A 27,857-nucleotide genomic window follows, 5' to 3' on the forward strand; every position below is an offset into this window, starting at 1 on the left:
ACTAAAAAAATTTTAAAAGATGTTAACAATAAATAAATAAAAAAAATTTAAAAATATGACAAAAAAGTTTAATATTAAATATATATTCTAAAAATAGATTTTAAAAATCAAAATTTAATACAAATTTTATAATAATTATTAGAAAATTAATTTTTTTTATTCTTCAAATTTAGTAATTTATGTAAAGTGAGTTTTTAAAAAAAAAATTAGTATGAATCACTATATTTTTTTGAAAAATAAAAAATCTAATAATTAAATTTTGTTTTAAATTATTTTTATAAATCTTCTAAATATTTATTCAAATATTGTCACAAAAATTTGGATCAAATAGATAAATTATTTTTTAAATATAAATTTTTTTGTTATTTTCAAAAGTATAATATTTATTAATTATTTTTATCGTATTTTTAAATTATTTAAAAATTATTTTATTGATAATATATTTAAAAAAAAAACTGAATTTTTGGATTCTAAATTAATAATTAACACACCTAAATAATTTTAAAAGAGTTGTAAAAAGTTAGTGAATAATGCACAAAAATTGGTACAGTGCCACGTCGCAAAACTTAGGCAACACGCTGCTGCTTCAAACAGTTGGGACACGACGGCTGTACAAGCCTACACTCCACACTCACTCGTATCTCGCCTTTTCCTCTCCCTCTCCTTCTCCACCCGCAATGCCGCCGGAGAACAAACTAGCGTTGGTGCCTCAGCCGAGCTACACCACCGAGTTCAGATCGTTCAACGACGATGCTTGGTACTCGGTGGCCATCTCTTTGGAATCCCAAATGCAGCTCAGAATAAAATACTCCAATTTTTCCGATGATCACGACGATGTATTTGAAGCCTCTCAGTTCGAGACGCAACAGAAGCTGGATCTATTCATAGAGCGGTTCAGGCCCCTCTCAAGGCAGCTCCAGGATTACGAATGTCATCAGCTCCGTCAAGGCGTCAGGGTTTGTGCCTGCCACCGCTTCAGCAACGACGACGTTCGCTTCTACGACGCTGAGGTTGATTCGGTTAGTTTCCTGGGTTCTTCTCTGCATCACATTGTGTTCGAAATTCAAATGAAGTAAAAACAGAGAGAGTTTCTTTGTTAATGCGTTCAAACATGTGCACCGAGAAGAAATGTAGAGGAACTCAGGGAAGTAAAAATTGGGGGAAATGTGCATTGTTCTTGTGAATCATATGTATTGCTTAAAGCCATAATTTTACATTCTTGATTGAATTACTTCTTCTGTTTATAATGCTTTCATAGGTGCAACAAAATGAGCATTCTTTTGAAGCCGGAGAGGAATTGTGCTCTTGCAGATTTGTGCTATCGTGGTTGCATGGGCCAAATGAAGGAAAATTAACCCATACAACCATTGATAGTATTTGTTTGGTTCAGCCTGTGGTAGAGCTGGATCCTGTACTTACTTCATTTCTAGTGGCTAGGGAGACAGCAGAATGTCTTCTGGCTCGTCCGATCTCCATGGCAAAGGAAGTTTTTGGACGTGAAATTGTTGTATCCTGCAACGAACGCCCAACTACTGTTCCTAGGCTGGGTTATTTTGAACGAAATAAGAAGGTATGACCATGCTAGAGTAAATTATAATAGCAGTTCAAATTCCAGTTCTTAGATGCCTTTTCAGAGTGTGTGTGACATTGTGCATTCCCCTCCTCAGGAAAAACGACGCGCCAAGCGGTCTGTTGTGAAATCTGACTCATCTGAAGGTAACGTTTATGTGCAATAGAGTAGATAAACAATGTGCCACTCATGTCATTCGCTCATTTTTGTTTAATGTATGTGGTTGTCTTAACTTCAACTTCTCTGATAATGTTAATTGATAAAATTAAACACCTGGGGTGTTCTGGATCACTTTATTTGATTAAGTCTGAAATAGTCAGTAAAAAAATGAATTGAATAGGAATTGGTTAGATTGACACTCGAGATGGATAACTAAAATTTTTTCTTAAAGATGCTGTTATGTTGGCAGATAGTAAGATGAAACTCCATTTTGTGATATTTGGTTTCGATACATTTTTTTAATGTTATTATAAAGTTGTATAGTTGTATATTAATCACTTAAGACTAGCAAATAGATAACTAAACTGTTTTGATGTCCAAAATGTGATAGTTTTGTTCTGCTAGCCCAGATATAGCCAAGGTGAAATGAAGCATAAGCGATATAGTTATTCCAAATAGATATATATTTCCTGGTTTGCTAGTTTGGTGAAAGACGGCTTGAGATTGATAATGTTCACATTCATTTTAATCTTTAAAATTTGATATATTTTGACACAGCAATTTCCTGTGGTACAGATTCTAAGTTAGGATTTGATGTGTGTGAACATGGATTCATGGAATGTTTTGTTTCTATATGCGTGCGGATATTTGTCCACCATGTTGGGCTATAGTTAGCATTGTTGACTCAATAAGGAAATAGGATTTGGTACGGCTTCTTTAGATCCAGTGGAAAAGGGGTAATAATGCATGTGGGGGCAGAGCTAGGTTGAATTTTAGGAAGGGGCCAAAAATTATTTCGCAATAAAAAGAGATTAAAATAAAAAACTTAGGGGGCTAACTTGAAAATTACATATTATCTATAAAAAGATATTGAAGATTATTATGTGGCAGGAAAATTTGGATCTTATGTTACTATGTGGATGTAAAGAATGAGGTGTAATCTTGTACAAAAGGATGGCTATGATAACTTTTTTGAAAGTACCACTAGATCATTTTGATAATAATCAAGTAAAATTCTAGCTAGCGTAGGCGGTTATTTCAATTATAAGGAGTTTAAGAATTTAGTAAAGGTTGAATTGGAGTTTTTCAAGTATGTACTTGCATTTTTTATAACCATTTTTTAAAGTTTCTTTGGCCGCGTTTGGTTCTGAGAATAGGACAAGACAAGACATTGAGAATAAGACATAAAGAACAGAAGCACAAAAATTAGTGTTACTGTATTTTGTTTTGTGATAAACTAGAACAAATTATAAAGTCTAATTATTTTCATTCAAAAAATTTGGAAAGAAAAATATAATAATAAAAAACTAACAAGAATAATTAAAGAAGTTGTGTCTCTTGTTATTGTCTCCGTGTCCTTCCTCTCAGGATGGATACAAAATACACTAATTTAGTGTCTCTTGACACAATGTCTCTATCTATGTCTCATTTGCCAAACACGATTTTGTGTCTCCGTGTCCCTGTTTCAGTGTCCCGTGCCTATAAACAAACGCAGTCTTTGTGTGTCAAACAGCAGATCTTGACCTTCTTCTACCACATATTGCATTATATTGGCCTTACACTCCCTACATCAATGTTACTTTACTCTGAATTTTTACTTCTAATCTTAAAAGCTAAATCGGATTTTGAGTTGTTGGTGTTGATTGATACATATATGGAATGCTTCTTAAATGTTTATAAATTCTAGTTTTACTATAGTAACAATTGCATGAAGAGCTGAGCTCGTTGGTGTTCCTTATATTACACATATTCTTATTAACAAGGATACTCCAAATTGACTATGCTTCTTGATGAATGAGCTGATTCACTTTTCTATATTATAGAAGGAAAAATTCAATGGATTCACGATTTATACAAAAGGATTTAAGATTTTTACTTCTGATTCACGTTTCTATATTATACGTTGGATTCGAGGGTTATTATGTGTATATCTGGCACTTGGAAGAATTGAAAGACTAAATGACATTGTTCTACCTGATGGGTTCACTTGGCACATTTAGGAAACTAAATCATAAGATGTGCTTTATTTCTTTTAAGGAATTCCTTGATTATCACAAATGTATCATAATGTTTGAGATGCTCTAGAAGATAAATGTGCAGTGTGCACTAAGCTTTCAAAATCATGTTTTGGAAAACAACTGTTATGTGTACACAAAAAATTAGTTGCCAAATCAGTCATTCGTATATCGTACATGTTAGAATACAAAATACACATTTAAAATAAGTAAAACAACACATGTATTTATATACAAATACATAGTAGGTTGATTTTTAATGTGCCCATAATATTTTTGTTTGGGAGATGCATGAAATTGGCATAAGTATGAAATTTTTTATTTATTTTTAAATTTTGATCTTTCTTTCATTCTATATATTTTTTCCTTTTTTTTATATTATCTTGTTCTATGTTATTAATCTTCCAGCATTTCCTTGGTTTTCGCTTTCCCTTTTTCATATTGGCTTACAGTCAGACGCCGACGCCAACGAATGGGAGAGAGCGATCTAGAAGGGTTGAAAAACCAGTGTGCAATATTGATTGGCAATGTTGAGAAGGAGTTAGGTCCATTAGCTGTTGCCAACTTCCTGCATGCACACATTGAAATGTCGCCTCGGGTTTTCATTTTTCCGAGTTGTTCATCAGAAATATATACCAAGGCTGCCATTGTTCTAGATACTGAAAAAGATTTTCAGAAGCTATGTGAATTTTTGGATAATCACAACCACATCATAACATCTTCAACTGGCAGGTAACTTTATTATTGTTATTATTATTATTATTATGTTCAGAAAAGGAAATTTACTTTAATTCAAACACAATATTTAGTCTTTTTACATTTGATAATATCAAATATTATTTGTGTATTATTAGCCAATTGAATTATTAGCTTGGTGACACTACAAAAGAGAGGAACTTGTGTTCAAATATCTATAGGTGAGGTTGACCGCATAGATCAAACAACGCAATTGCATCTTATTATGTATCATATTTGTAGTAAGTTCATTTATGCTCAAGTTTCTCTTGATCACCTTGTTCAGAATCATTTTGGGTTTTCTTTTTCCCCTGACCATTGGTCTATCATCCATCTAATCAATCTTTTTGAGTACTCCACTGGTCTTTCTCCATATATTCAAATCTCTTAAGATGGGATTCCAGCATTTTTTCCACAATAGACGCCATTGCGACTCTCTCTTGTCCCCGTTTCTTATTTTGTCCAATAGCGTACAATCACTCATCCATCTAAACATTTTCATCTTAGTCACATTAAGCTTATGTTAGTCTTAAGGGTACCTTTTATTGCTTATGTCTTGAATTTCACTATTTGCCATGTCTTGACTGTCATTTTCCAGGCCGTGGGTGATTATGGAAAAGTTAGTGGGGCTGAAAAAAATTAAAGCGTCACTAGGAACATTGTTGCCTGAATCTAAGGTAGGCGAATTTCTTATCCGTTTTCTGGCAGTAGCCAACAGTGAGAATAATTTTAAGGCTTGTAGTGACATGAGAATTGTTCAAGACTAAATAATTGTTTCATGTAAAATTAATGCACGAAGAAATTGTTATAATTTATTGGGTAAAGTACTATATTGGTCTCCAACGTTTAGGTCAGATCCTGTTTTGGTTTTTAACGTTTTAATCATTCTATTTTAGTCTAAAAAAAAATTAAAATGGCCTCCATATAGTCCTGCAGTTAACCCTTGCTTCAATAGGTAATGTACATACCTTCAAACGTCGTTCTTCAAAAACCAAAGGCTTTCGCACTGCCTGCCTGAGTGGAATCCACCTACAAACGAGCAGCAGTGTGATCTTGTTCCCTTATATTGTGTTTTGTGTCTCAACACAGGAATGGTTAGATGCACTCTAAATACAAACGTGTAAACGACCACTTATACTGGGACTCGCCGTTAACTATTGAAGCAAGGGTTAATATGATAGGACAATATTGATGCCATTTTAAATTTTTTGGGATTAAAATAAGACGATTAAAACGTTAGGGAATAAAATAGGATCTGACCCAAACGTTGGGGACCAATATAATATAAGTAGATACAATTTATTTTGTTATTCAGTAGATACAATTTCTTTTTACAATATTATCCGGTGAAATTCATCGTTTTGAGATAACTTTTAAATTTGTAAATGTGAATGATAGTTACATCTGTTGATATGATAATATATAAGTGGATATGTATACAATTTTTTATTTGAAGTAATATTTGAGAAAGGTAGTTATTTTTGTTAATATAACAATAGTTACATCTGTTGGTTTCACAGAATCAAAATGGCAGAATGGGCAACCATCTGAAGGTTGTTCCATCAGGGACTCAAGAATTCAAGACTGCCAGTGACCACAGAGATTTGTTTTTGGAATTTACTAATCACCTAAAGCAACTATATAAGAAGCTAGCATCAGAGGAGAGATCGATCTATGGTAGTTTGTGATAATTGTTCATATTTTTATCACCAGTTTTGTATATAATTTTTTGTTGACAGTTGTAGAAATAACTATGTCTATTAGATTGTTGACATTTGACACTTCGGATTTTTTTAGTATAGTTAAGCTTGCATGAAATTCTTGAGTAGTTGCAAAATTCTCGAGTAGTTACATAAAAATCTTTTGTATACTATTATTGCAATTACACACAAAAAAATTGTACTTTTTTTTTTGTTAAATGGATTAGACAACTTCCAATTCTAGCCATTACAAACTTATCCATACTAAATTCATACACACAATACTTAAGGCTTTCATTGACTTGGCCTGGTCAATTTCAAATTTGGGTGCACTTGTTGCACATGATGACTACTAAACAAATCAAATTACATTTGAAACACCATTGCCAATAAACCTTAGTAAGGGAGACTTGGAAAGTTCAACAAATAACAATATTGTAGTTATTATTTGTAATGACTAGAAAAAAAAAAGAGTAAATAGCTAATATCATCCTGTCCATTTCCACAAAGCATAATGTGACTTTTAACAAAGAAAAGGAAAAATACAACCCTTAACGATATTGTTTTGACACAATGCAAATCCTCCGTTAGAAACTCCACTAAATGCAAACTGTAACCCAAAACTCCACTAAATGCAAACTGTAACCCAAGTAATTAATTTAGCGTTACTTGTAATCTGTGGGGGCTTTTAAAACCCAACAAATTCTATGCAGCAAAATGACCAACCATCACTGTTACCACCACCTTTCTCGTCATCATCATCATAACTTCTACTTCTACTTTTATTATGCCACCATACTTCATCACCATCATTATCTCCTCTACACCAACACCAATACTAACATCATCAACATTAACATTACCAATTCATTTCTCGTCTGATGTTATTTCTTTTTTCTTTTTGAATAAACTTCATATTGCACTTACATTTTTTTTGGTATATTTATTTTCGACAATGGTCTTTCTCCACTAGGCCACCACCAATAAAATAATTTTTTCAAAAATATATTAATTTTAATAGTTTATTTGACGGTTTTTTATGTTTTAGGGTTTAGGGTTTAGGGTTTTTGCTAAGAGTTATATTGTCTTTCACATGGATGAAAATCTATGATGCACGGACACTGACACGGACATGGGACACGACACACACGACACGGGACACGTCGACAGGCGAAATTTAAAATCTTACATGACATGGGGACACGCATACATATAAAATATAAAGTATTTTTTAGATAAATCGTAATGATATTTTGATATTTTAGTGATATTAAAATATAAATTAAATTTTTTTAATTATTTTTAATGTCTTATTTTAATTAAGTATTTAAAATATTTTTTGTTTTAATAAATAATAATATATACTATATCTAAATATATGTTAAGAATAAGACTGGACACGCTGACACGTGATGGTATTTAGGTGTGTCTAGGCATGTCCGGCAAAGAATTTTTATTTTTTATTAAAACACAGTTGGACACATTAGACACGCGTGTCGGTGAGTGTCGTATCCAAAATGTGTCCGACACGCGAACACGACAACTCAGCAAAGTGTCCGTACTTCATAAATAAAAATGGATCGGATTGGTGTTCACACTTTAAAAAAGGAGTTGCATGGGGCACATGCCCCACTTAATCCTTTATTTTCCATCCCTTATCCGTTTCCCTTTCTCTACCTCATTCTTTCCCTTCTTTTCGTCATTTTATTTCTTTGCAATCCAACTGGCAACTACACACACCCACTAACACATACAACAACAAATCCTTCTCCCTCATCCTACTTCTTTCTCCTTTTCCTTCTCTCCTTTATCACTCAATAACCAAAAGAAAAAGTTCTATCTCATATATATATTTTTTTTTCATTTCTCACAACTCCGTTAGAAGAAATCAAGTTATTAGAGAGTGAGGAGAACAATTCTATTTTTGATGTCCAATGATAATTAAGGTTTTAAGGTAACTTATTGACTCAACAATTACTTATATTCTAAGTTTTATCATTCCTATAATTATGAGTAACAACAAATTCGCATTAAGGTTTATAAAGTTAGGAAATGTGGGACTCTTTTTCAATTGAGCTAAATTATGTTAAATTTTTAATATTGTTAGCTCACAAATACTATTATCGTCTTATTTTTAGAGTTATAGAGTTAATGTTCAGCAATTGGTTGTTGGTGTCTTTGAATGCTTGGTGAATATTATGTTTATGATTATTTTTATATACATCATCATTAATGCCTAATTATATTCATGATTTTAGCATTTGAAAAAATATTAATTTATTGTAATATTTGAATTATTATCGAGAATAGAGGTTTATTTTTGTGAAGCTCTTAATTTAGTAAATGCACATGAGACAACATATATATGATCTATAAAGCTTATATACCTCCAAGTATGGTATGTATATATAGTTGGTTCATGATGAAACTTAGGGATATGTTGCAAGTATTAAAAAGTTTTTTATATATTATGTAGTTTGAATTGGTTTGGGAGATTCTAACTAAAAAGAATGTAATTAATTGTGGCATAATATTAACTTAAATGTATCTGTTTTTACACTTCATCTAATAAAGACGTTGCTAACCTAACGTATAGATCACACGTTGAATTTGTTATCCCGTATAAACACACAAGATAAGATGGTTATTTTAGAGGTGGAGTCACTCAAGTGTGTATTATTGGAATTTAATTCTTGGATCGCGAACTCCCATTTCAATTATGTTGACTTATTTTTATTATAATTCTCTCTATCAATTGGATAATAATGTGTATATTATGATGTTTTTTTTTTGTGTGTAATAATTTTCCCTATCAATCATTGACTCATATTAATATTAGTAGGATGATAAATATTTTGTACTCAAAATTCAAAATTAAAAGTTTTATACAACCAATAAAATAATAAATGGTAAGATTTAAAGTATATCAAGCAAAATTGTTTATTTATGTTTTTTTTACTAAAGGTATTTTTGTGAATATTCAATTTTCCAAAACATATAATCATAATTGTGTGTTTATTGCAATAATCATGGATTTATTCAAATCATTTGTTTCCGGGCAAAGTGGTTATCATGAAATTAGAAGAAAAATTTACTATCTTTAGCAAATTGAAAGTTATTGAATAAATTCTTAGGCTGCATTCGCGGTATGGGGTGTTGAGACTGAAATTGGGATATTAGAATTCAGTATTGTATTTAGTATGTAGGACTGAAAATGGGTAAAATAGAATTTGGACACCACAACACATATGCCGAATAGCGGGGTTATTTTTGAAAATTGCGCCCAAATTCCAGTGGTTAGTCAACAGACGTGGTTTGGGGCGCGGGGATTAGTTTTTGTGGCAACTTTCAGCAACCGCTGCAAATCAGGTTGTTAATTTTGCGGCGGTCTATCACCGTCGCTATATTAGTTAGTGGATTTCAAAAATAATTTGCTGCGGTTACAAAACCGTCGTTATTTTATTTGGGTTTTTTTAAAAAATTGTAATGATTTTGAACTGCAGCAATATCATACATGAGCTCAAAAAAAAAAAAGGTGACTACCTACAATAGTTTATAAAGTAAATAGCCATTTTGGCATCCGAAAAATTCAACTTTTGACAAAATGAACTTCCACATTTTTTTTTGACAAAATGACCTTCGAAAAATATATTCTGTTTGACGAAGTGACCCAAACGTTTAGTCAATGATTTTGTCATCTAGTCAACAGTTAAATTTTTCATGAAAATACTAATTTGTCATTGTCTTCTCTTGTAAAATTACTAATTTACCCCTCTCATAACCACTTCTTCCATCACCCCCTACCCAATCACACTCCACAAACCCTGAATGACTCTCTCATTCACCATTCACAGTGCCTCCATTCTCCATTCTCATCACCTATCACTCATCAGTTTTCTCTTCTCCCACACACTCTAGTCTCACACATCATGCACCATTCATAGCGTCTCACACTCTTGCTCTGCCTTCCACGATTAACCACTTCTGGACGTTCACTGTATGCAATTCCATGCGCCTAGGGCTTTGTTGTCCACGATTCCCTATGCCCGAAGCTTTGCCGTCCGCAATTCACGAAGCCTGGAGCTCCACCATCCATGATTTATCGCGCCTCAAGCTCTGCCATCTCTCACCTCCCCGAGCGTCACTGCCTTCGTTTGGCCAGTATCATGGCTGACCCACCATCCGCTCCTCCGAGTTATATGGTGTTTTCATCCTCTTCTCTAACCCTCTTCTTCGTGGTATACCATTTTCTACTTCTATGTTCTCTTTTTTTTTTTGTTCTTGTATTTTATGATGCTGGTGATCCTAGTGAGGGTAGTGGAATGGAGTGGTAGAAAGAGAGATGGAATAGGGTAAAAAGAAGAGGTAGAGTGGGAGTGACAGCGACAATGATGATGCAGTAGGTGAGATTGGGTGGTGGATACGGGTGGTGACAGAATAATGAGATGGAGAAAAAGAATGGGGTCGGATGGGTGTGATGGTAGTGATGATGATGACAAAGATAGATTAGTAATTTCATTGAAATTTAACTTTTGACTGGATGAATAAACTATTGACCAAACGTTTGAGGTACTTTGTCAAACGAAATATATTTTTCGGGGGTCATTTTGTCAAAAACAAATGTTGAGATCCGTTTTGTCAAAACCTGAGTCTTTCGGGTGCCAAAATTGTTATTTACTCATAATTTATACTATTTTTCTTTACTATAACATGTTTTCTTTACATCATATTTTATTAAACTTGAGATATTAACATAAAAGAACACTAAAAAGGTAGTAGTAACGTATGGTAGCACAATAAGTTGGGGAGGTAAAAGTTATAACGGTGAAGATGAAAGGGGTGTTACCGTGGTGGTAGTAATGGTGATAATTGGTCTGTTAAAATTTGGCAGACTTTTAAACAAATGCTTCGCATTGTCTCAAAATAATAATATTATGAATGTATTATTTGTAGTTTTTTTGGTTAAAAAGAATCATGTTCAAGGAAAGAAAAGAAGAAAACGGTTTAATAACTAAATCGTAAAATTACCATTTCAAACCGTATCGTTTTAAATAATCGGCATCTGAGAAATTGGTAGCAGAGAGTATCTCAGCTCCAAATCATGATTAGAATAATTTACTAAAGCTAAATCATTCAAGAAAAGGTAGTAGTAAAGTTTTCATAGATGAATTTTAACTCGAGGTTGAAATTCATCGTTATTGGTACGATTTTCAGCTTGTAATACGCTTTTACTTCTCTCTGTATATCCTTTTCTTTTCACTTATCTCATCTATATCCACCTTATTATATTGTGATGTGGTGATTTTCGGATATTTATCGAATTCTCATCACATAATTTTCAAAAATTAATTATGTGAAGACTCAGGATGTTACACAAATTCCTACCAATCCACTAGCAGCACACTCAAATGCACCAACTAAGATGATCCCTAGCCAATCGAAAGGGGTTCCAGTTACACAGGAGTCTCAAGCTTCACCAATTCCCACCAAGTTCATACTTTATTTGTAATCTATTTTTTGTTAGAAATTATATTGTTCTACAATGTGAATCTGATTAGCGAATTGACTTTGTCCATCGTGATTGTAAAAAGCAAGATCAAGGCCTCCAAAACTTCATGTTGTTAAAGAAAAAGCGAAAACTCCAGCCTCATCACAACCGGCTACAGCTGCAATAATTCCGATTTTGGCTGAAACAATCAAGGGAACCAGTTCACAACTGCAAAGGAACTAGCTAGCTTCATGACTTTTGTGGCAAGTCCGGAGTTCAAACGTCTGAGAAAGAAAGATAAAGATGTTTGAGATGTATTAGGTGTCAGTGACTAAATTGTGTGTTTTGTAAAGTGCTAAGAACCTTTTGGCATTATAGACATATTGCTAAGTATTTTGTACAAGTCTGTTATCTTTTAGTATAGTCCAAATTTAGGTGACTTATGCTTGATATTTTGAAGACTTGCTTAGTTTTTATAGACTTGGTATTATGAAGACTATGCTAGCATGCTTCTATCGACATACAAATGCTTCAGTTTCAATATATATGATAAAACTTAATTTATCTTATGAGTAATTAAGTGTTTATTTTCTTACTTGTTTGCAGTTATAGTCCATGTGAACATCTGCAGGTTGAGTAAAAATTGGTTAAAGGAATGTCAAAATGCAAGTTGCATGATTGATAATGGAAAAGAAAAAATTTCCAAACACATTTACTAAATTTCATCAATACTTTTAAAAGGATCTAGAGGTAATGACCAAATCAGTACCCGAAAGATTCAAACGCTGACATTTTGGTACCTCACTATTGTTATTGATAAAATGGTCCTTAAAAGATTTTAAAATTTGACAAGCGTGCCCCCGAGCTCGCCGGAGCAAATTTCTGGCAAGCACAATGCTGATGTGGCCACCGTGTTTTGGTGACTTGGCAAACCACCTCCAAAGTTCCCTCCCCAACGCACACTCCCTCCCCTTCCCTCTCCCTCCCAGTCGCAGCCCCCATCCCCAACGCACACTTCTCCCCCATCGCAGTCCCCGCCGCATCACAACCCCCTCCCTAACGTATACTTCCCCTTCCTCCCTCAACACCACCATTCACAGCAACAACAACTTTAACATCAATAGCAACAACAACATCCACCACTTTCCCTCTCTAACGCACACTATCCCTCCCTCCCTCAACCCCACTACTCGCAGTAACAATAGCCTTAATATCAACAACAACAATAATCTCCATCACTCTCCCTTCCCCAATGCACACTCCCCTCTCCTTTCCTCAACACCACCATTCACAGCAACAACAACCTCAACATCAACAGAGTTGCCCCAAATCATGAATTGTCCCAAATTTTTAGGTTAAATTATTATTCAAAAAGATTACTAACAATAAAACTCAGAGAAAACAAACAAATTCATATACAATAATCAAAATAAAATAAAATAAAATAAAATAAAACTTAATACAAACACCACCAAAGCAAGAATAGAAGAAGAACACCAGACACAGAGGGGCACGACACGATGGAGCCAAGATGGAACCCATACAGAGGAGGCATGGCAGCGACTGGGGGCTAGCAGCAAGCAGATACAAGCAGTGAAGGTGCACAAACAACGCAATGCCACGAAGGAGACAGATGGAGACAGATGACACTGGCAGACGCAGAAGACCCGACGACGAGATGGCGATAGTGCGGTGTCGATGACACTGGCTCTGTAAGACTGAGAAGGTTGAACTCCACTGCTATTTGGGGGAGAGTGAGTTGAGAGTGTGAGACACTGTATTGGGAAGGGGATTAGAATTCAAAGGGACAAGGGAAGTGGATTAGGGTTCAGGAAGGGGGATTTTGGATTGAGGAGAGGGGAAGTGCGTTGGGGATGGGGGATTAGGGTTAGGGAGGGGGATGGAAGGATTAGGGTTGGGGAGGGGGGAGAGTGCATCCAGGAAGGGAAAGGGGGGAGTGCGTTGGGGAGGGGGAAGAAGAAGGTGCGTTGGAAAGGAAGAAAAGAAGAATTAGGGTGGGGGAGAGTTTTTGCCATGTCATCAAAACGTAGTGGCCATGTCAGCACTGTGCTTGCCGGAGATGTGTTCCGGCGAACTCGTGGGTACGCTTGTCAAATTTTAAAATCTTTTAAGGACCATTTTATCAATAATAATAGTGAGATACAAAAATGTCAGCGTTTGAATCTTTCGAGTACTGATTTGGTCATTACCTCAAAGGATCTAATAAAATAACAAAATCACCAATACTTTTAAAATTTTCTACTTTTTCATAGATGACATACAAAGTGCCCCAGGTACTAACATAAGCACTATTACTCCAGCAAACATGAAAATAATCAACATCTTAAATACTCTAACTTTAGCTTCTAAACTACCTATTTTCCAACCTGATTTCACTTTTCAATTTTCATAATCATTCTCTGCTTCTGCCTCATTATTTACAACTTCAAAAACTTCATATTCATTATCATCTGTCCAACTAAAGTAGTTATAGTGACTGCCTTTCTGCACATATCAAGTGCAAAAGGTGAATCTCACATTAATGGTAAAGGGATTCAAGAAACTATAGTTCATAGCAAATTAAACTCACACGATATCTTGGACAAGGGTGAAACAATTTTCCTAAATTTTTTGGTGTCCCAAATTTTTTAATGATAATTTTCAACCCACAAAAACAGGTTTTGTCCATATTCATCCTCCTTCTTAGCTTGGAGAATCGAAGCTAGTTAGCGACTGTGGCAATAACCCACCACTTCGTCCTCCACTAATACTCCACATCATGCCTTCTAAACCTGGATAATGGTTTTGCACCACTGTAACACCACTCAACCAGATGAATTAATATCTTTGTGGATTTTGGGGATTATGCTTTATACAAATGGAGTCAGGGACTTTTTCAACGTAATATAGTGAATATATGTTATCAGCTTCCATCTTGATACACAACTGTCAACACATGTATCAATTAACGCTCCATGTGTACCAACGTTGACAAAAACTTAGTCTAAAAATGGAAGAACAAACAAAATTAATGTTTAATATTTAAGGAACAAATTTGGTTGAAAAAATTATTTGGAGACAAAAATGACGATCGACAGTGATTAATTTGTTCATTAACCCATAAAAATAAAGACTAAACAAAGAACACGCGAGTAATGCTCTCTAAATTCCCATTTGACGGCCAAATTGAAATTCCCAATTTTTCCAACAATAAAAAATGAAACAAACAAAAAGATAACGATAAGTATCCAAACATACATGTTTATTTTGGAATCTAAATAGGGTTGGTTTAATGGGAGCTATATGCTTAACGCTTAAGCGAATCACGATTAAATGGCTCAAACTCAAACGAGTACAAGCTTAATACCAAAAAATTAGATGTTATGTAGGGTACAGCAATAATTTAAATTGTTAGATAAACCGCCATAATCTTTAAATATTTTCAGGCACTCTCCCAAAAAGAATTGCACAAGTCAATGAATGGCAACAGTGCAACAGCTGAAACAGGACCAAAACAGAAACCTAGTTAAACCTGTTCTATTTAAACTCTTTTAACCAGAAATGTTAAATACTAATGTTCAGATTTTGGCAGAGACGAACCAGCCTTGGAATTCACCTTTTTCAGAAGATTCTTTAATTCACTATCCAGTTTGGCTCTCATCTGGGGAGGAAGATTATTCCCTGAATTCTCCAGCATTGATGTCATCATCTGCAAGTTCTGCCTAATAATGTTAAGCGGAGGATGTGCCTCACCAGGCGTTGGTGTGGACCCGATAGGCCACTTAGGGGTCCTCATTTGCATTGTCGACCCAGTTGGCCGAGTAGGGGTCATCAATTGCATCGTTGACCCAGTTGGCCGGATAGGGTTCATCATTTGCATCGTTGACCCAGTCGGCTGAGTAGTGGTCATCAATTGCGCTATGCATCCATTTGGTCGAGGAGAGTTCATAAATTGCACTGCGGACCCAATTGGCTGTGTAGAGGTCATCAATTTTGCCGGGGTCATCAATTGCCCTGTACACCCATTAGGCCGAGTAGGGGTCATCTTTTGTGCCTTGGAGCTAGTCGGCAGAGAAGAGGTCATTGGTTGCACCACGGACCCAAGTGGCCAAGCGGAGGTTATCAATTGAGTCAGTGGTGGAGAGGCTGCAGCAAGGTGGTGGAGCTTGCAGTCTACAAGAGCTGCACCAAATGGGTTGTTCTGCTGTAAACTATGGAAAGCTTCTCCGGCATCTGCATTTTTGACAAAAACAATTTGGGCACTAGCAGTGTCCTTAAACAACTTCGTGTCAGATGCCTTCAGGGGGCCAAACCGGAAAAACGCTGCCATTAAATCTTCTTTTGATGGAACATAATCCCCTGGTGCAAATCGTAGAAGAAGACAATTTCCACCTGCTTCGCCATTGTCCTCTGGTCTACCAGAACTAGTTTTAGTTCTCGTACATGTAGACAAAATTCTTGACCGCTCTGATTTCCATTCAGATGAAGGTATGCTGACATTGTCAAATTCTGTTAAGATTGAATTGGATTCAGAGACAGTACCATTCAAATCAGGTATTTCTGCAGCAAGTTTAGTACTAGGGCACCCTTCTGCTACTTTCTCTGTTCTATCTTTGATTCCTGTTTCATTAACCATGACAGTACCCACCTCTGGTGTAACATGTTCGTTCATTGGATTTCTTTCTGATACTTTATCCATTCTGCATTTAGACCCCGTTTCATTAACCATGACATTACCGACAACCAGTTTAGCAGGAATCTTGCACATGCCATTACAAGTATTATTTCCATCAAATCCTTCTCGAGCTACATTTAAATCTGGATTTAGACGCATTAAAACCAGGGCTTCTTTATTTTCACCATTATTCTGACAAATACCACTGGGTATGGATGGAGATTCTAGTTGCAGATCTATTATTAGTGAACTGCATTTGGTGCTTTGCGTATTAACTGAAGCAGCTTGAGCACTTTGATGCCCTTGTGCAGCTTCGTCCTTATTTTTCATTTCTGACCCAGCATTTTCAGATGCAAGGCAAGTTAGACTTTGGGGAGCTTCAGGAACTGAGATGTATCCGCCAATGCTCTCATTTGAAGTCTTCTCCAAATTTTCCAGCTGATTTAATGATACTTCTTCCACCTTTCTTCGTTTCAGTTTTCTCACAGGCTTCTTAGTGTCGACTGTAGAAGAACAGCTTATATTCACATCCGACAGCCCAGAAAGAGATTTCATCTTAGGCCTTAATTTATTCTCCAATTTATCATACTTTCTTTTTCTCTTCTCATTTTTTTTATTGTGTACATCACTGCCCACAGTTTTCTCAGTATTTCCTCCATTTACATTAACCAAAGAACTAGCAAGTTCAGCCTCGTCATGAAATTCTGATATTCTATATCTGTAGAAGAATGACTCAAATAAATCAAAACGTTTATCCTTCATGGGAAACATACAATCAACAGCCTTAGAATAAAGTCCCGAAAGTAACTCCTTTGAAGATGCATTTATGAATTCTGAACTACTGAGTATAGCACTAGGGCTGACAAATTTTCTGTACCAGATCTTTCGGAACCTCTTGCTAACCAAGTTAGCATACGAAGAAGATCCCTTAGCAAGCTTAGTAGCTATGTTTTTATTCTTAGCTTTGCGAGTAGGACGCGGAGTCCTCAAATCTTCTGGTTCTTCCGGCAAACATCCTTTTTTCAGTGCCATGTCTGTGTAGGGATAAGATAAATACTTACTCTTCTTCCGATCTCGGGAATCAGAGCCTACAATAATAAGAGAAAAATGTAAAAACTTCCTAACCCATTCAATAATCCATATATGTGGATTTTAAAACGTAGATTAACAATTCAACATCAAAATTCTTTGGTGCATGTATGCCAAATAGGAATCATAACATATAAAATGTTCAACTTTGAAACATCATTTACAAAATAACTTTTTTGTATTTTAAGCATACAACTACAACTGGAAATATTCACAACCACTGTAATTTAATCAGAGGAAATAAATGTGATTTTGTAATTTATATAGAAAATATCTTACAGCTTTCGATCTTCTCCGAAGCTTTTCCATTCATGCTAGTGTTTTCAGTGAGTTTTTTCTCATCACCAGAATTAGTGTTCACTCTTTCTGCTGCCTGATCCACTTCCATTCCTGCCTTTAATACGTCATTCTACGGAATGTACACAAATGAAAGTCACAGCCAAGATTGGTAAACTTCTTAAATGAAGAAAACAAAAAACAGTTAAGCCATACACGCCGACACTATAGAAGGAAGAAAATTACACATGAAACTCTTATACTATAAGACGATAACAGCTTATCAATTAAAAAACCACATTAAAAAATTCCCCTATAAAGTTGATAAAATATGAACTTTACTTTGCTAAGATTGAAAATATGACTCAATTCCTTGCATGTTGGAATGAAGTCAATGATTTGTTATAACTGGACCTTTGCATCTTCAGGCCTAAACTACAAATGAGAAGAATGCGGGTGAAAAGACAATGTACCGCCAGAATCCCCCCAAAAAAAATCTATAGTAAAATCTGTTAAAAAGTCAAGAACATGTTTATGCCCTAATATGAATCCTTGTAAACTACATAACCTTAGCAACGTAAAGTTGTAAAAACTTGTAATTGGTAGGTTCTTCATGCACTACCTAAATTCTCTAAGATGGATGTTAAATCGCGAATCAAATTACATAACAAGTGTGGTGAGAAGGTTGGGCTTTGCGTACCAGAAAACATAGTGGAACTGCGTCGGGAGAGTATCGGAGAGGGAGGGAATGGTTTCAGGAGCGAAATGCTGGGTCCGATCGAAGGGAGAGGGAGATCGCTGCGACCTGGGAGTGAGTGGTCTTCTCTTTCTCTCGAGTTAGGGTGTGCGCAGTTTCTTTTTGTTTTGGTAAATTACTAAATTATAAAGTGCAATCCTCCTCACAAATCTTTTTTTAAAACAAACTTGACAATGATTGTGCGTATTCTGAAATTTTTAAAAATCTATTATATCTCGAATTTTTTTTTTATGTTAACGGGTTATATTTTTTAAAGTATTTTTTATTTTATTTTATTTATTTATTTAATTTGATTGAGATAAATATTAAATTATTTAATATTTTATTTGACTACAGTAATTATAATTAATCAATTATATTAATTATTTGATTTGATTAAAATAAATGAATTAATTTTATTTTAATTTATATTAATTTTTTTATTTTATGTATTTTGATTAATGATTTTTAAAATATTATAATTAATTATTTATTTGATTTGATTGAGATAATATTAAATTATTTAATATTTTATTTCACCACATTAACTATAAACTAATCAATTATATTAATTACTTGATTTGACTGAAAAAAATAAATTAATTTTGTTTTAATTTGCATTCATTTTTTTGTCTTATATATTTTGATTAATAATTTTTAAAAGTGTCATAAATTTTATATGGCATATTTAAAAGATATTTTTTATTGTCAAATAATTATAATTAATTTATTATATTAGTTATTTAATTTAATTAATTTAAATATATGTTGTTTGATTCAATTTAGTGTTACATTAATGTTTGAGTTGTTGTTTACTAAGAATTCTTTTTTATTTTCTTTCTTGATCTCAAATATTTTTATTTTAAATTTTAGATTTTTATTTATTGTTTATATTTTTTATTTTAATATCAAATCTAATATTTTTATTAATATTTTTTAGTAATTTATTGTCTAGTAGTTATATTTCCACCATAAATTATATAATCATAAATATTTTTTCAATTTATTAAAAAAAATAATTTCATTCATTTTTTTTATTTTATCTATTTATATATTTCATAAATTATTTACTGCAAAAAATTATATATGTTAGAAGAGAATCTCATTTTTTTATTAATTGTTCTTCCATTTGATAATAACTTTTTTCTCTTATGCACAATATTTCAATTTTTTTTTATAAACTATAAAATATTCTTATTTGTTATTATATTCTATCTCTTTTATTTCTTCTGTTGTGTTTTTATATAGTTAAGTTTTTATAATTTTTTATTATAAATTTTATCTTTTTTATCGCATATTAAGTTAATTTATCATAATTCTTCATATATTGAGTCTTTTTAATATTTAAATTATATTTTTTACATATTTAATTTTCTTTCTAATATAGGAGATTGAGTGATGAAACAACATCGATAAATATTGTTGTACATTTTCTTCTTTCTTTTCATCTTTTCCGTTTTTCTACTTTTTTTTTTGTAGTGATTATGAGTAATTATATACAATGGTGTTTATGCATAAAGATAAATATAAATTGTATCATATCTTCTCTTAGTAAAATTTTTATTATCTATCTTCAAATAGAAAAAAATATTATAAATTACTTTAAACTAATAATAATAAGCCAGTTATCATTGTAGGCAACTGTAGAATTTAAAACATATATATATGTTTTAAATAAATATTATTATTGATATGTTAATATTAAATAAATATTTGCTGAAAATAAATATTTTTTTATCTTTTCATTTAAAATATTATTATTGATATGTTAATATTAAAAATATAAAAAATAAACATACTTTAAAAAAATACTTTAGGTCGTTTGATCTTTATAAAATTAAAATAATTAATTAATTAATTATTAATTTTTCAATTGTAACCATTTTTTTAATAAAAAATAATTTATAAATTGTGTTTCAAATTTTATGAATTTATTAATTTTTAAATTTTAAAATATAAAATATATATGTATATAGTTTGGTACAATTTTTTTTGTTGTTATTTTTTAAGTTGTAATTAATTTTTTAATATAAACACTTACATATATTAGATGAGTAAAACGAAATTTAAGAATTTTAATATTGACTTCGTTGCAAATTTATTTATTTAAATTTATTTTAATATTTTATTCAATAAATTTAATTTATTTATTTTAGTATTTTCTATTTAGATTGTTATTTTAACTTTATTTTGTTATCAATATTTTTGTAATATTAAATTTTTTTATGCTTGAAGGATTTTAATTTGTTGAGGAAAAAATTATTTTCAGTGAATAAATATTTTTCTATCTTTTTATTTAAAATGTTATTATTGGTATATTAGTATTAAAAATATAAAAGATAAAGCATATATACTTAAAAAAATGTATTATGAGATTAAATAATTTTATGATTGTGGGTATTTGTCTACACAGGAGAGTGTGTAGAGAACATTAACTTATGATATTCATCGGAGATGGCCTTTAGTGATGAGATTAACCTTTTATTTACCTGAAAAGCAAAATATCATTTTTAAAGACGATGACATTCTTGAGAAAGTCATGGATCAAGAGAAAGGGAAATGTACGATGTTGTTAGTATGGATGGAAGCCAACAAAAAATTTGAAGCAGGTCAAATTTTAATGTATGTTGAGTTTCCAAATCAATTTGTTTATGATAGAGAAAAAATAAGGGAATAATATCCACGCAAAAGAGAGTATTTTATCGGGAGGTTAAACTATATTCCACCGGGTATATGTGATATCTACTATATGAGAAATTTGTTAATTATTCAAAAAGGTTGCACAACATATGAATTTATTAGGACAGTTACTGAGATTACATATCCTAGCTTCCAAGATGCTTTCTATTTTATAGAACTATTGTGTGATGATAGAAAATTTATTGCAGCTATTAATAAGGTCTGGCCATCAATTAAGAAAACTGTTTGTGATTGCTATTGATATCTAATAGTGTTAATAAATTAAATCATACTTGGAATGCAACTTAGACATTATTGGCTGACGGGATACTATATATGAGAAAAAAACATTGAAAAACTAAGGTATTTCACTATGTGGTAAATCATTATCACATATAGGACTTTACTTGCCAAAATTAGTATTCATCAATGGGCAACTTTACGTTGCTTTGTCAAGAGTTAAGAGTCGTAATGGCGTGAACATTCTAATTTTAGATGAAGTCAGCAATCCAAACTCATCAACAACAAATGTCGTATTCAACCAAGTTTTTAATAATGTTTAGATAAGAAAATAGTATTTTTATTTTAGTAACATGTTATGATTTATACTTTTGTACAAATATTTGTCGTAGATATAACTAATTTATTAACTATACTTTCACACTTGAAATAAAATGTGTAACATGGAGCATAACATCATATGCTAATTGCTTTTCTAATGAGGTTAGTAAAATACTAGGTTGTCGATAAATATATTAGCCTTATAATATAAAGTTTAGTATAAAATTAACATACTACTATTACAGTTATATATGTTCTTATTTTTTCAGGTCTCTTTCTTTATGACTCAAGAATATTATACATTTCAAATTGCTCCATTTACATTTTATTTTGAATAAAAATAAAATAACATATTAAATATGTTTATTATATAATGACGATGATAATGTTATACTAAACTTAAAAAAAATTATAATTATAAAATATTATTTTCGATAGTCAAATTAAAATATAAGCCGATTTAACACTGGTATTTTTTAAAATTGAAACTACGTCGTTTCAGTAGGCCCCCACCCCCCTAATCTGATGAACGTTACGCGATGATGACCACCTCTCCCTCAAGCTCAAGTTCTGCCACTCACAGTCTCACTTCACCTCTCTTCTCTGGTCTCTCGCTTCTCTATCGGTCTCGCACTCGTTGTCTCAGCTCAGGCTCGTCGTCGTGGTCTGTCTCGTCAGTCGCCGCCTTCCTTGCGCTCGCTTCGCCGGCGGCAGAAGCAGACGGAACCAGCATCTGGTCCCTCGGGTGGTGGAGATCGTCGTCTTCTTGTTTCGGCCGTTAGTTCAGTTGGGCAGCTTCTTTCAGCGTCGGTCCCAGGTAAGCTTCCTTCGGGCCTGTTCTTTCAGTGAAATTAGAATTTTATAGTGGTGGTGGTGGTTGTTGTTGTATGTGATTTTTTAGAATTGTTGAAGCTGAATACTAGGGATTTTGAATTGTATTTCTTCATTGTGCATGGTATTTCATTGCTGTAAATTTTTACTACACCTTGAAAATTATCATAGTTGAATTGTTGTTGCAAATTATCAATGAGCTGAATTTGTTGCTGTAAGTTGAATTGTTGCTGAACATATCATGAGCAAATTTTTTTGTTGCTGGATAACATCACCATGTTCTTTTGTTTTGAATTTGCTGAAAATTGTTGCCCTGTTCTTTTTTTTTTTTTTTAATTTGCTGAATTGTTTTTTTGAATTGTTGCCCTGGTCTTTTGTTTTTTAATTTGCTGATTGTTGCCCTGTTCTTTTGTTTTTAATTTGCTCAATTTTTTTTTGCTGAATTTATGCCCTGTTCTTTGTTTTTATTTTGCTGAATTGTTGCCCTGTTCTTTTGTTTTTAATTTGCTGAATTCTTGCCCTGTGCTTTTGTCCTATGAAGATCTAGATGCCGATTTTGAGATCACCCTTTAGATTTGATTTATCGATGGTGTTATCGTTCGCTAGTTCTTGTTCATTTAAATTGAGAAAGTATTTTGTACACTAATTTATTATCACTTTTTGCATCATTAGTTATGTTTAAGAATTGATATTTGATTATTATTTTTAATATGTTTGTAAAGACATGAGTTTTAACTTTTGATTTTAATTTTATTTGTATAATTTTATATATTTTTTAATTATGATTGGGTCAACCGGGTAAACTAGTGACCCACTGGTTGAACCAGTGATCCGGTCATATGACTGGGTTGATTATCGATTCGGTTCTGATGATCAGATGATTCTTGATTGTTGTTGATTATAATTTGTTGATTCTTGGCAGATTATTCAAGTTTTGTTGATACATTGTAATATATGTAGTGTAATATATGTAGGTTTAGTGGTTGATTGATGCTGTTTTTTGTTTTTATGCTGATTGGTGTTTAGGGTTGATTTGTTGCTGTTTTTATATCATTATGGTGAATTGAGATGCTGTTTTTATATTGTTGGTGCTGTTTTATTTATATTGTTTTGGATAGTGCATAGATTTTAGAAATTTATATTGTTCTGCCCATGTTTATTCTGTTGCATAATCTTTGATGGCTTGGTTTTGTTTGCAGGGGTTTAAACTAAGAGTATTTGACACTTCTAAGGTTCTAAGCTTTAAGTCTAAATTGTTAAACTTTTGAAACTTTATTGCTTTCTTCTAGTTATTCCTTGTATTATTAATAAGGTGAATTCTATTATACCCTCTCTAAAATAAAAGGTAAATTACTCCTTGTGATATATATATATATTGAACGTGATTAACTAGATGAGTTTTATGAAAGGGAAGATATTTTTGCGAATACAATTGATGTACTTGAAGATAGAGGAGAGCTTATGGTCCGTGATAGATAGAAGTCATAAAGACATTTGAAAAGATTCTTCAGATCCTCAAATCATAAACACAAATATTATTTGTTTTGAAAAATAAATGATTTTTTTTAATTTATTTCGGAAAATTTTTGGGAACAAGATTTATCTTGAACTTTTTTTTTTTCGCGGACATATCTTGAACCAAAGGATGGGCTCGGTGAGAAAAAACGGGGTTGCATAGGATCTTCAATAACCGAAACCCTAGCCTACGTCTGCTTTCTATCTCCCAGCCTTCTACATCACAAACAAATAAATCCTTTCTTCTCTGTGTTCATACTGTTGATGATGGAGTCGGCGGAAACAGGAGAATGCCTGTGGATGGTGACAAACGACTACATCTTTGGCATCCGCGTTGAGAAGTTAGAAAAATTGGGGAAGAATGACGATAGGGATTGGAAATCCCTTCTTGAGCGGGATCGGTTTGATTTCCTTTTGAAACTTCCAGAGTCCGACACGTGGGATCACTTTATCTTCGACGGGAAACTTTTCTTAGTCTATGTTAAACCCGTTTCTGGCACCAAGATCTACCAAATCTCCTATGTCGGCGGCGACACGTTGGGCATATCTGACGCAGTAGCGACGGGCGCAATCCCTCCGCCACCGACCAGCTACCACAGTTTACTTGCAAACATTAAAGATGAAGTTTACTTGGTGGAGCATACTGTGGCACCACCGTCAGGAAGAAAGAGGGGGTTATGGGTTTTACGTTCGGGTTCCAGTCCCCCGAACTGGCATTCCTTGGCCGCTCCTCCAACCGAACTCGCCTCTAATTATTCGATTCATGGTTTCGTGTTAAATGATAAACTTTTCTTGCATGGCGGATCCGAACCAGGAATTGCCCATGTCTACCACCCACAATGTGACGCATGGTCGGCATGGATTAAACAGGAGGGCGTATTTTCTCTTCCTCATTATGATGTTTTCTGGCCTGTGTCGTTCCTTGGAGATGTAGGCGATCGCAGTGTGGTGCTGACATGGAACCTGGAGGGTCTTCCCGGACCTGGTGTGAAATATGAGATACACGCTTTGCTGGTGGATAATAAAGATTATTGCATTCTTCGCCATCAATTCCTTGATGAGTTGTGTGAGGCGATCCAACCATCCTTCTTTGATGATATGTGCTCAAATCTCAACTTGGTTGACCTTGGCAACAGCAAAGTATGCGTTATTATCGGTGGTCTCGCAGAAGGCATTCCATCCCTTTGCATTTTAGTAGTTGAATTAGGGTTGCTACAAGAGGAGCAGCAGCAAAGGTTCTTATCTGTGCGTGTACTCGTGAATCGAGTCTTCCATATGAAGCTTCATCTCTCAGAGGACTTCTTTCAATTGCCCTCGACCTCCTTTCTTTTCTCGCTCAGAAAGGGAACGTCGGACATAGACAGGGATGCCGTGAAGGATCATATAGGTAAGAAGATTGATAAAGTGTAGTCTTTGTTTTTTTTTTTTTTTTTGTGTGCTTATGTTCTCATGGTTGTTTGATTTATATTGGTAGGTGAGAAAGTTCCCACCCTGACTTCGGCATCTCTGAAGGCCTTTTCCAGGAAGAGGTCATCCGGGAAGGACGACCCTTCGACAGAAGGTGATAAAGATAATGTGGTCAAGGTTGCTCAATCTAAGGAGATTAGTTTAAAGAGAAGAAAGGTAGAGTCAGGTGTTGTAGGTCTTGATAAGTACCTGGAGGTTTCTCAATTGAAGGATAAGGCTAGAGAATTGGGTATGAAGGACATGACCGAGGCTTTGAAGCCGAAGGAAAAAGAGTCAGAGGTAATGGAGAAGATTGAGGCATTAACTCTAAAGGTGGGTGAGCTGGTGGAGAATGCATTAAAGGATGCTAAAAATTCAAAGGAGACAATGGCTTTTGAGATGTTTCGGAAAGGGTTTGATCGTGCTGTAAGTCAAATTAAGGCTCTTGCGCCGGATGTTAATGTGGATGATATGGATGTATCCAAGATTGTGGTAAATGGAGTATTAGTGGATGCTGACATCCCGTAGGAAGGTTGTGATGTCAAAGAGAATGAATGAATGAATGATAGCAAAGGTTCTTATCTTCGATGTGACGCCAAATGCCCTGCACCTCCTTTATTTTCTCGCTCAGCAAGGGAGTGCCTCGCAAACATCCATACTCCCAAGGTATATATAATGTTGCTTTTGTGAGCATGCATCTTGTTATTCTGTAAGAGTTACCCTTAAATTATATCCATCAAAAACATTGTTAGGGATTTGGTGAATAAATTTTCTTTATTTTTTAAAAGACTTGTTATTCTTAAGATCTGAGAACAAAATTACTTTACAGACTGCATCTCTCCAAGGAAAGAGCCCAAGCTATCTGGTGGGACCAATCCAAGCAACCCAACAACACCATTCGAACAAGAATGACTAACTTCAACCTGTTCATGTATGCTTTATTTTATCAGATTTTGAATACTGATGTGTTTATTCTGCTATTAAATAAAGTTAGACATGTTAGTAGGATTTCAATGTTCATATATCATTTTGTACTTTTTTAGGTTATAATATTTTTCATTCACAAAATTGAGAAAATATCAAGTTTTAGTCAAAGAGAATAGGTGAATCAATAAGAGCATATGAGTCAATAAAAAAACAATAAAATATTCATGATACTAGATATTTGTGTTACGGGTCTTTCTATGATGATTTTACTTGCTATTGTTCTAAACTTCTAAAGGCTTTATTATTTCACTTATGGTGGTATGTTATTCACTTATATATTTTGGATCTAAACTTTCTCATTTAATTTATCCAATTTTGCATATAGAGCAAGATGTTGACAAGTTTATTCGTGATCCTAATCAGCAGTAGCTTAAATTTCAGCAGCTCCCAACATCCTATATTTTTTTGTTGATGGCTCAATATTATTGTTCATTACGGTCAGTGGTTTTAATGGATATATTACCTAATAGGCTTTAGCCAGGACTAATTAACCTTGAAAATGAGGTTGACTATTTATTTAGAACGCACTAATGTTTTTATCAATAATAATAATATTATAGGAATGTGAATCTTTTAAAATTACTATGTCTTTGTCATGACATTATATATTATAGCACAAAATATTTATAGAATTAAACTATTTTTATAAAAAAATTGTAGGAGACAAAAGTTTCCGTCAACTAAGAAAAATATGATTTTTATAGATAAAAAAATTAAATAATATACTATATATTTAGTTATTATTTTTATGTGAAAGAGTTTAATTTTTTATTAATAATTAATTTTAACATTCATTACGAAAGAACTTAATGTATATACTTTACATTTGATTAGGTGTTAAGTCTATTGCATAAATAAAAATAAATAATTTCATACTTGTTATTTAAAAATAAAATTTTTTTCTTTATATATAATTTTAACGAAAGAATATCTAATGATATATTTTGGTTTGTTAAATTAATAATATAAATATAAAATATAAGTTGTATATAGAGTTGGAAGAATAAGGAGAAATAGACAAAGAAAGAAAGGTAGATAAGAAAATATATAGAAGAAGGGAGTTTATTAATTTTGAAGAAAAATATTTTATTTCAATTTTAATGTGAGTGTCATGTGGTACATTTTGATTGTTAATATAATAATATAATTATATTTCAATTTCAATTTTAATTATAATTAAAAAATGTCATCTTGCACATTTTAATTATCAAATTTATAATTAATCATTGATAATGATATATAAGAGAGATAGAGTGAGTGAAAAATGAGAGAGAATGAGAAAAGGAGAGAGAGGAGATAAGAACTTTTAATTTTAGAGGGAAAGATTTGATTTCAATTGCAATAAAAAAATGACATATGGCACATTTTAATTTGATTGTAAAATTAGTAATACAA

At 33.0% G+C, this 27,857-nt stretch overlaps 3 protein-coding genes across 5 annotated transcripts; 2 read left to right on the forward strand and 1 right to left on the reverse strand.

Moving 5' to 3' along the window:
• Nucleotides 1-530: 530 nt before the first annotated feature.
• On the forward strand, nt 531-6,426 carry LOC107644972 (SAWADEE protein). The gene is made up of 6 exons (XM_016348955.3): nt 531-1,019; nt 1,259-1,570; nt 1,668-1,716; nt 4,197-4,476; nt 5,078-5,156; nt 6,000-6,426. The coding sequence occupies exons 1-6, from the start codon at nt 531-533 to the stop codon at nt 6,165-6,167; spliced, it is 1,377 nt and encodes a 458-aa protein (XP_016204441.2). The 3' UTR covers nt 6,168-6,426.
• A 1,412-nt stretch (nt 6,427-7,838) lies between these two features.
• On the forward strand, nt 7,839-26,635 carry LOC107641569 (uncharacterized). Of its 3 annotated transcripts, XM_088487703.1 has the most exons (6): nt 7,839-8,133; nt 22,186-22,500; nt 23,714-23,746; nt 24,159-25,416; nt 25,504-26,141; nt 26,305-26,635. In XM_088487703.1, the coding sequence occupies exons 4-5, from the start codon at nt 24,294-24,296 to the stop codon at nt 26,001-26,003; spliced, it is 1,623 nt and encodes a 540-aa protein (XP_088343829.1). In that variant the 5' UTR covers nt 7,839-8,133; nt 22,186-22,500; nt 23,714-23,746; nt 24,159-24,293; the 3' UTR covers nt 26,004-26,141; nt 26,305-26,635. The 3 variants fall into 3 exon arrangements, with proteins under 3 accessions (XP_088343829.1, XP_088343830.1, XP_088343828.1); XM_088487704.1 differs by lacking the exon at nt 23,714-23,746; XM_088487702.1 differs by having other exon boundaries at nt 22,186-25,416.
• LOC110262703 (uncharacterized) lies at nt 15,002-18,603 on the reverse strand. The gene is made up of 3 exons (XM_021103374.2): nt 18,408-18,603; nt 17,711-17,840; nt 15,002-17,430 (listed from the first exon to the last, which is right to left on the reverse strand). Exons 2-3 carry the CDS (start codon nt 17,817-17,819, stop codon nt 15,239-15,241), a joined length of 2,301 nt encoding a protein of 766 aa, XP_020959033.2. The 5' UTR covers nt 17,820-17,840; nt 18,408-18,603; the 3' UTR covers nt 15,002-15,238.
• Nucleotides 26,636-27,857: the final 1,222 nt, after the last annotated feature.

This window comes from Arachis ipaensis, chromosome B5 (assembly GCF_059453495.1).
Source record: "Arachis ipaensis isolate K30076 ecotype BB chromosome B5, ASM5945349v1, whole genome shotgun sequence".
Taxonomy (NCBI): Eukaryota; Viridiplantae; Streptophyta; class Magnoliopsida; order Fabales; family Fabaceae; genus Arachis; species Arachis ipaensis.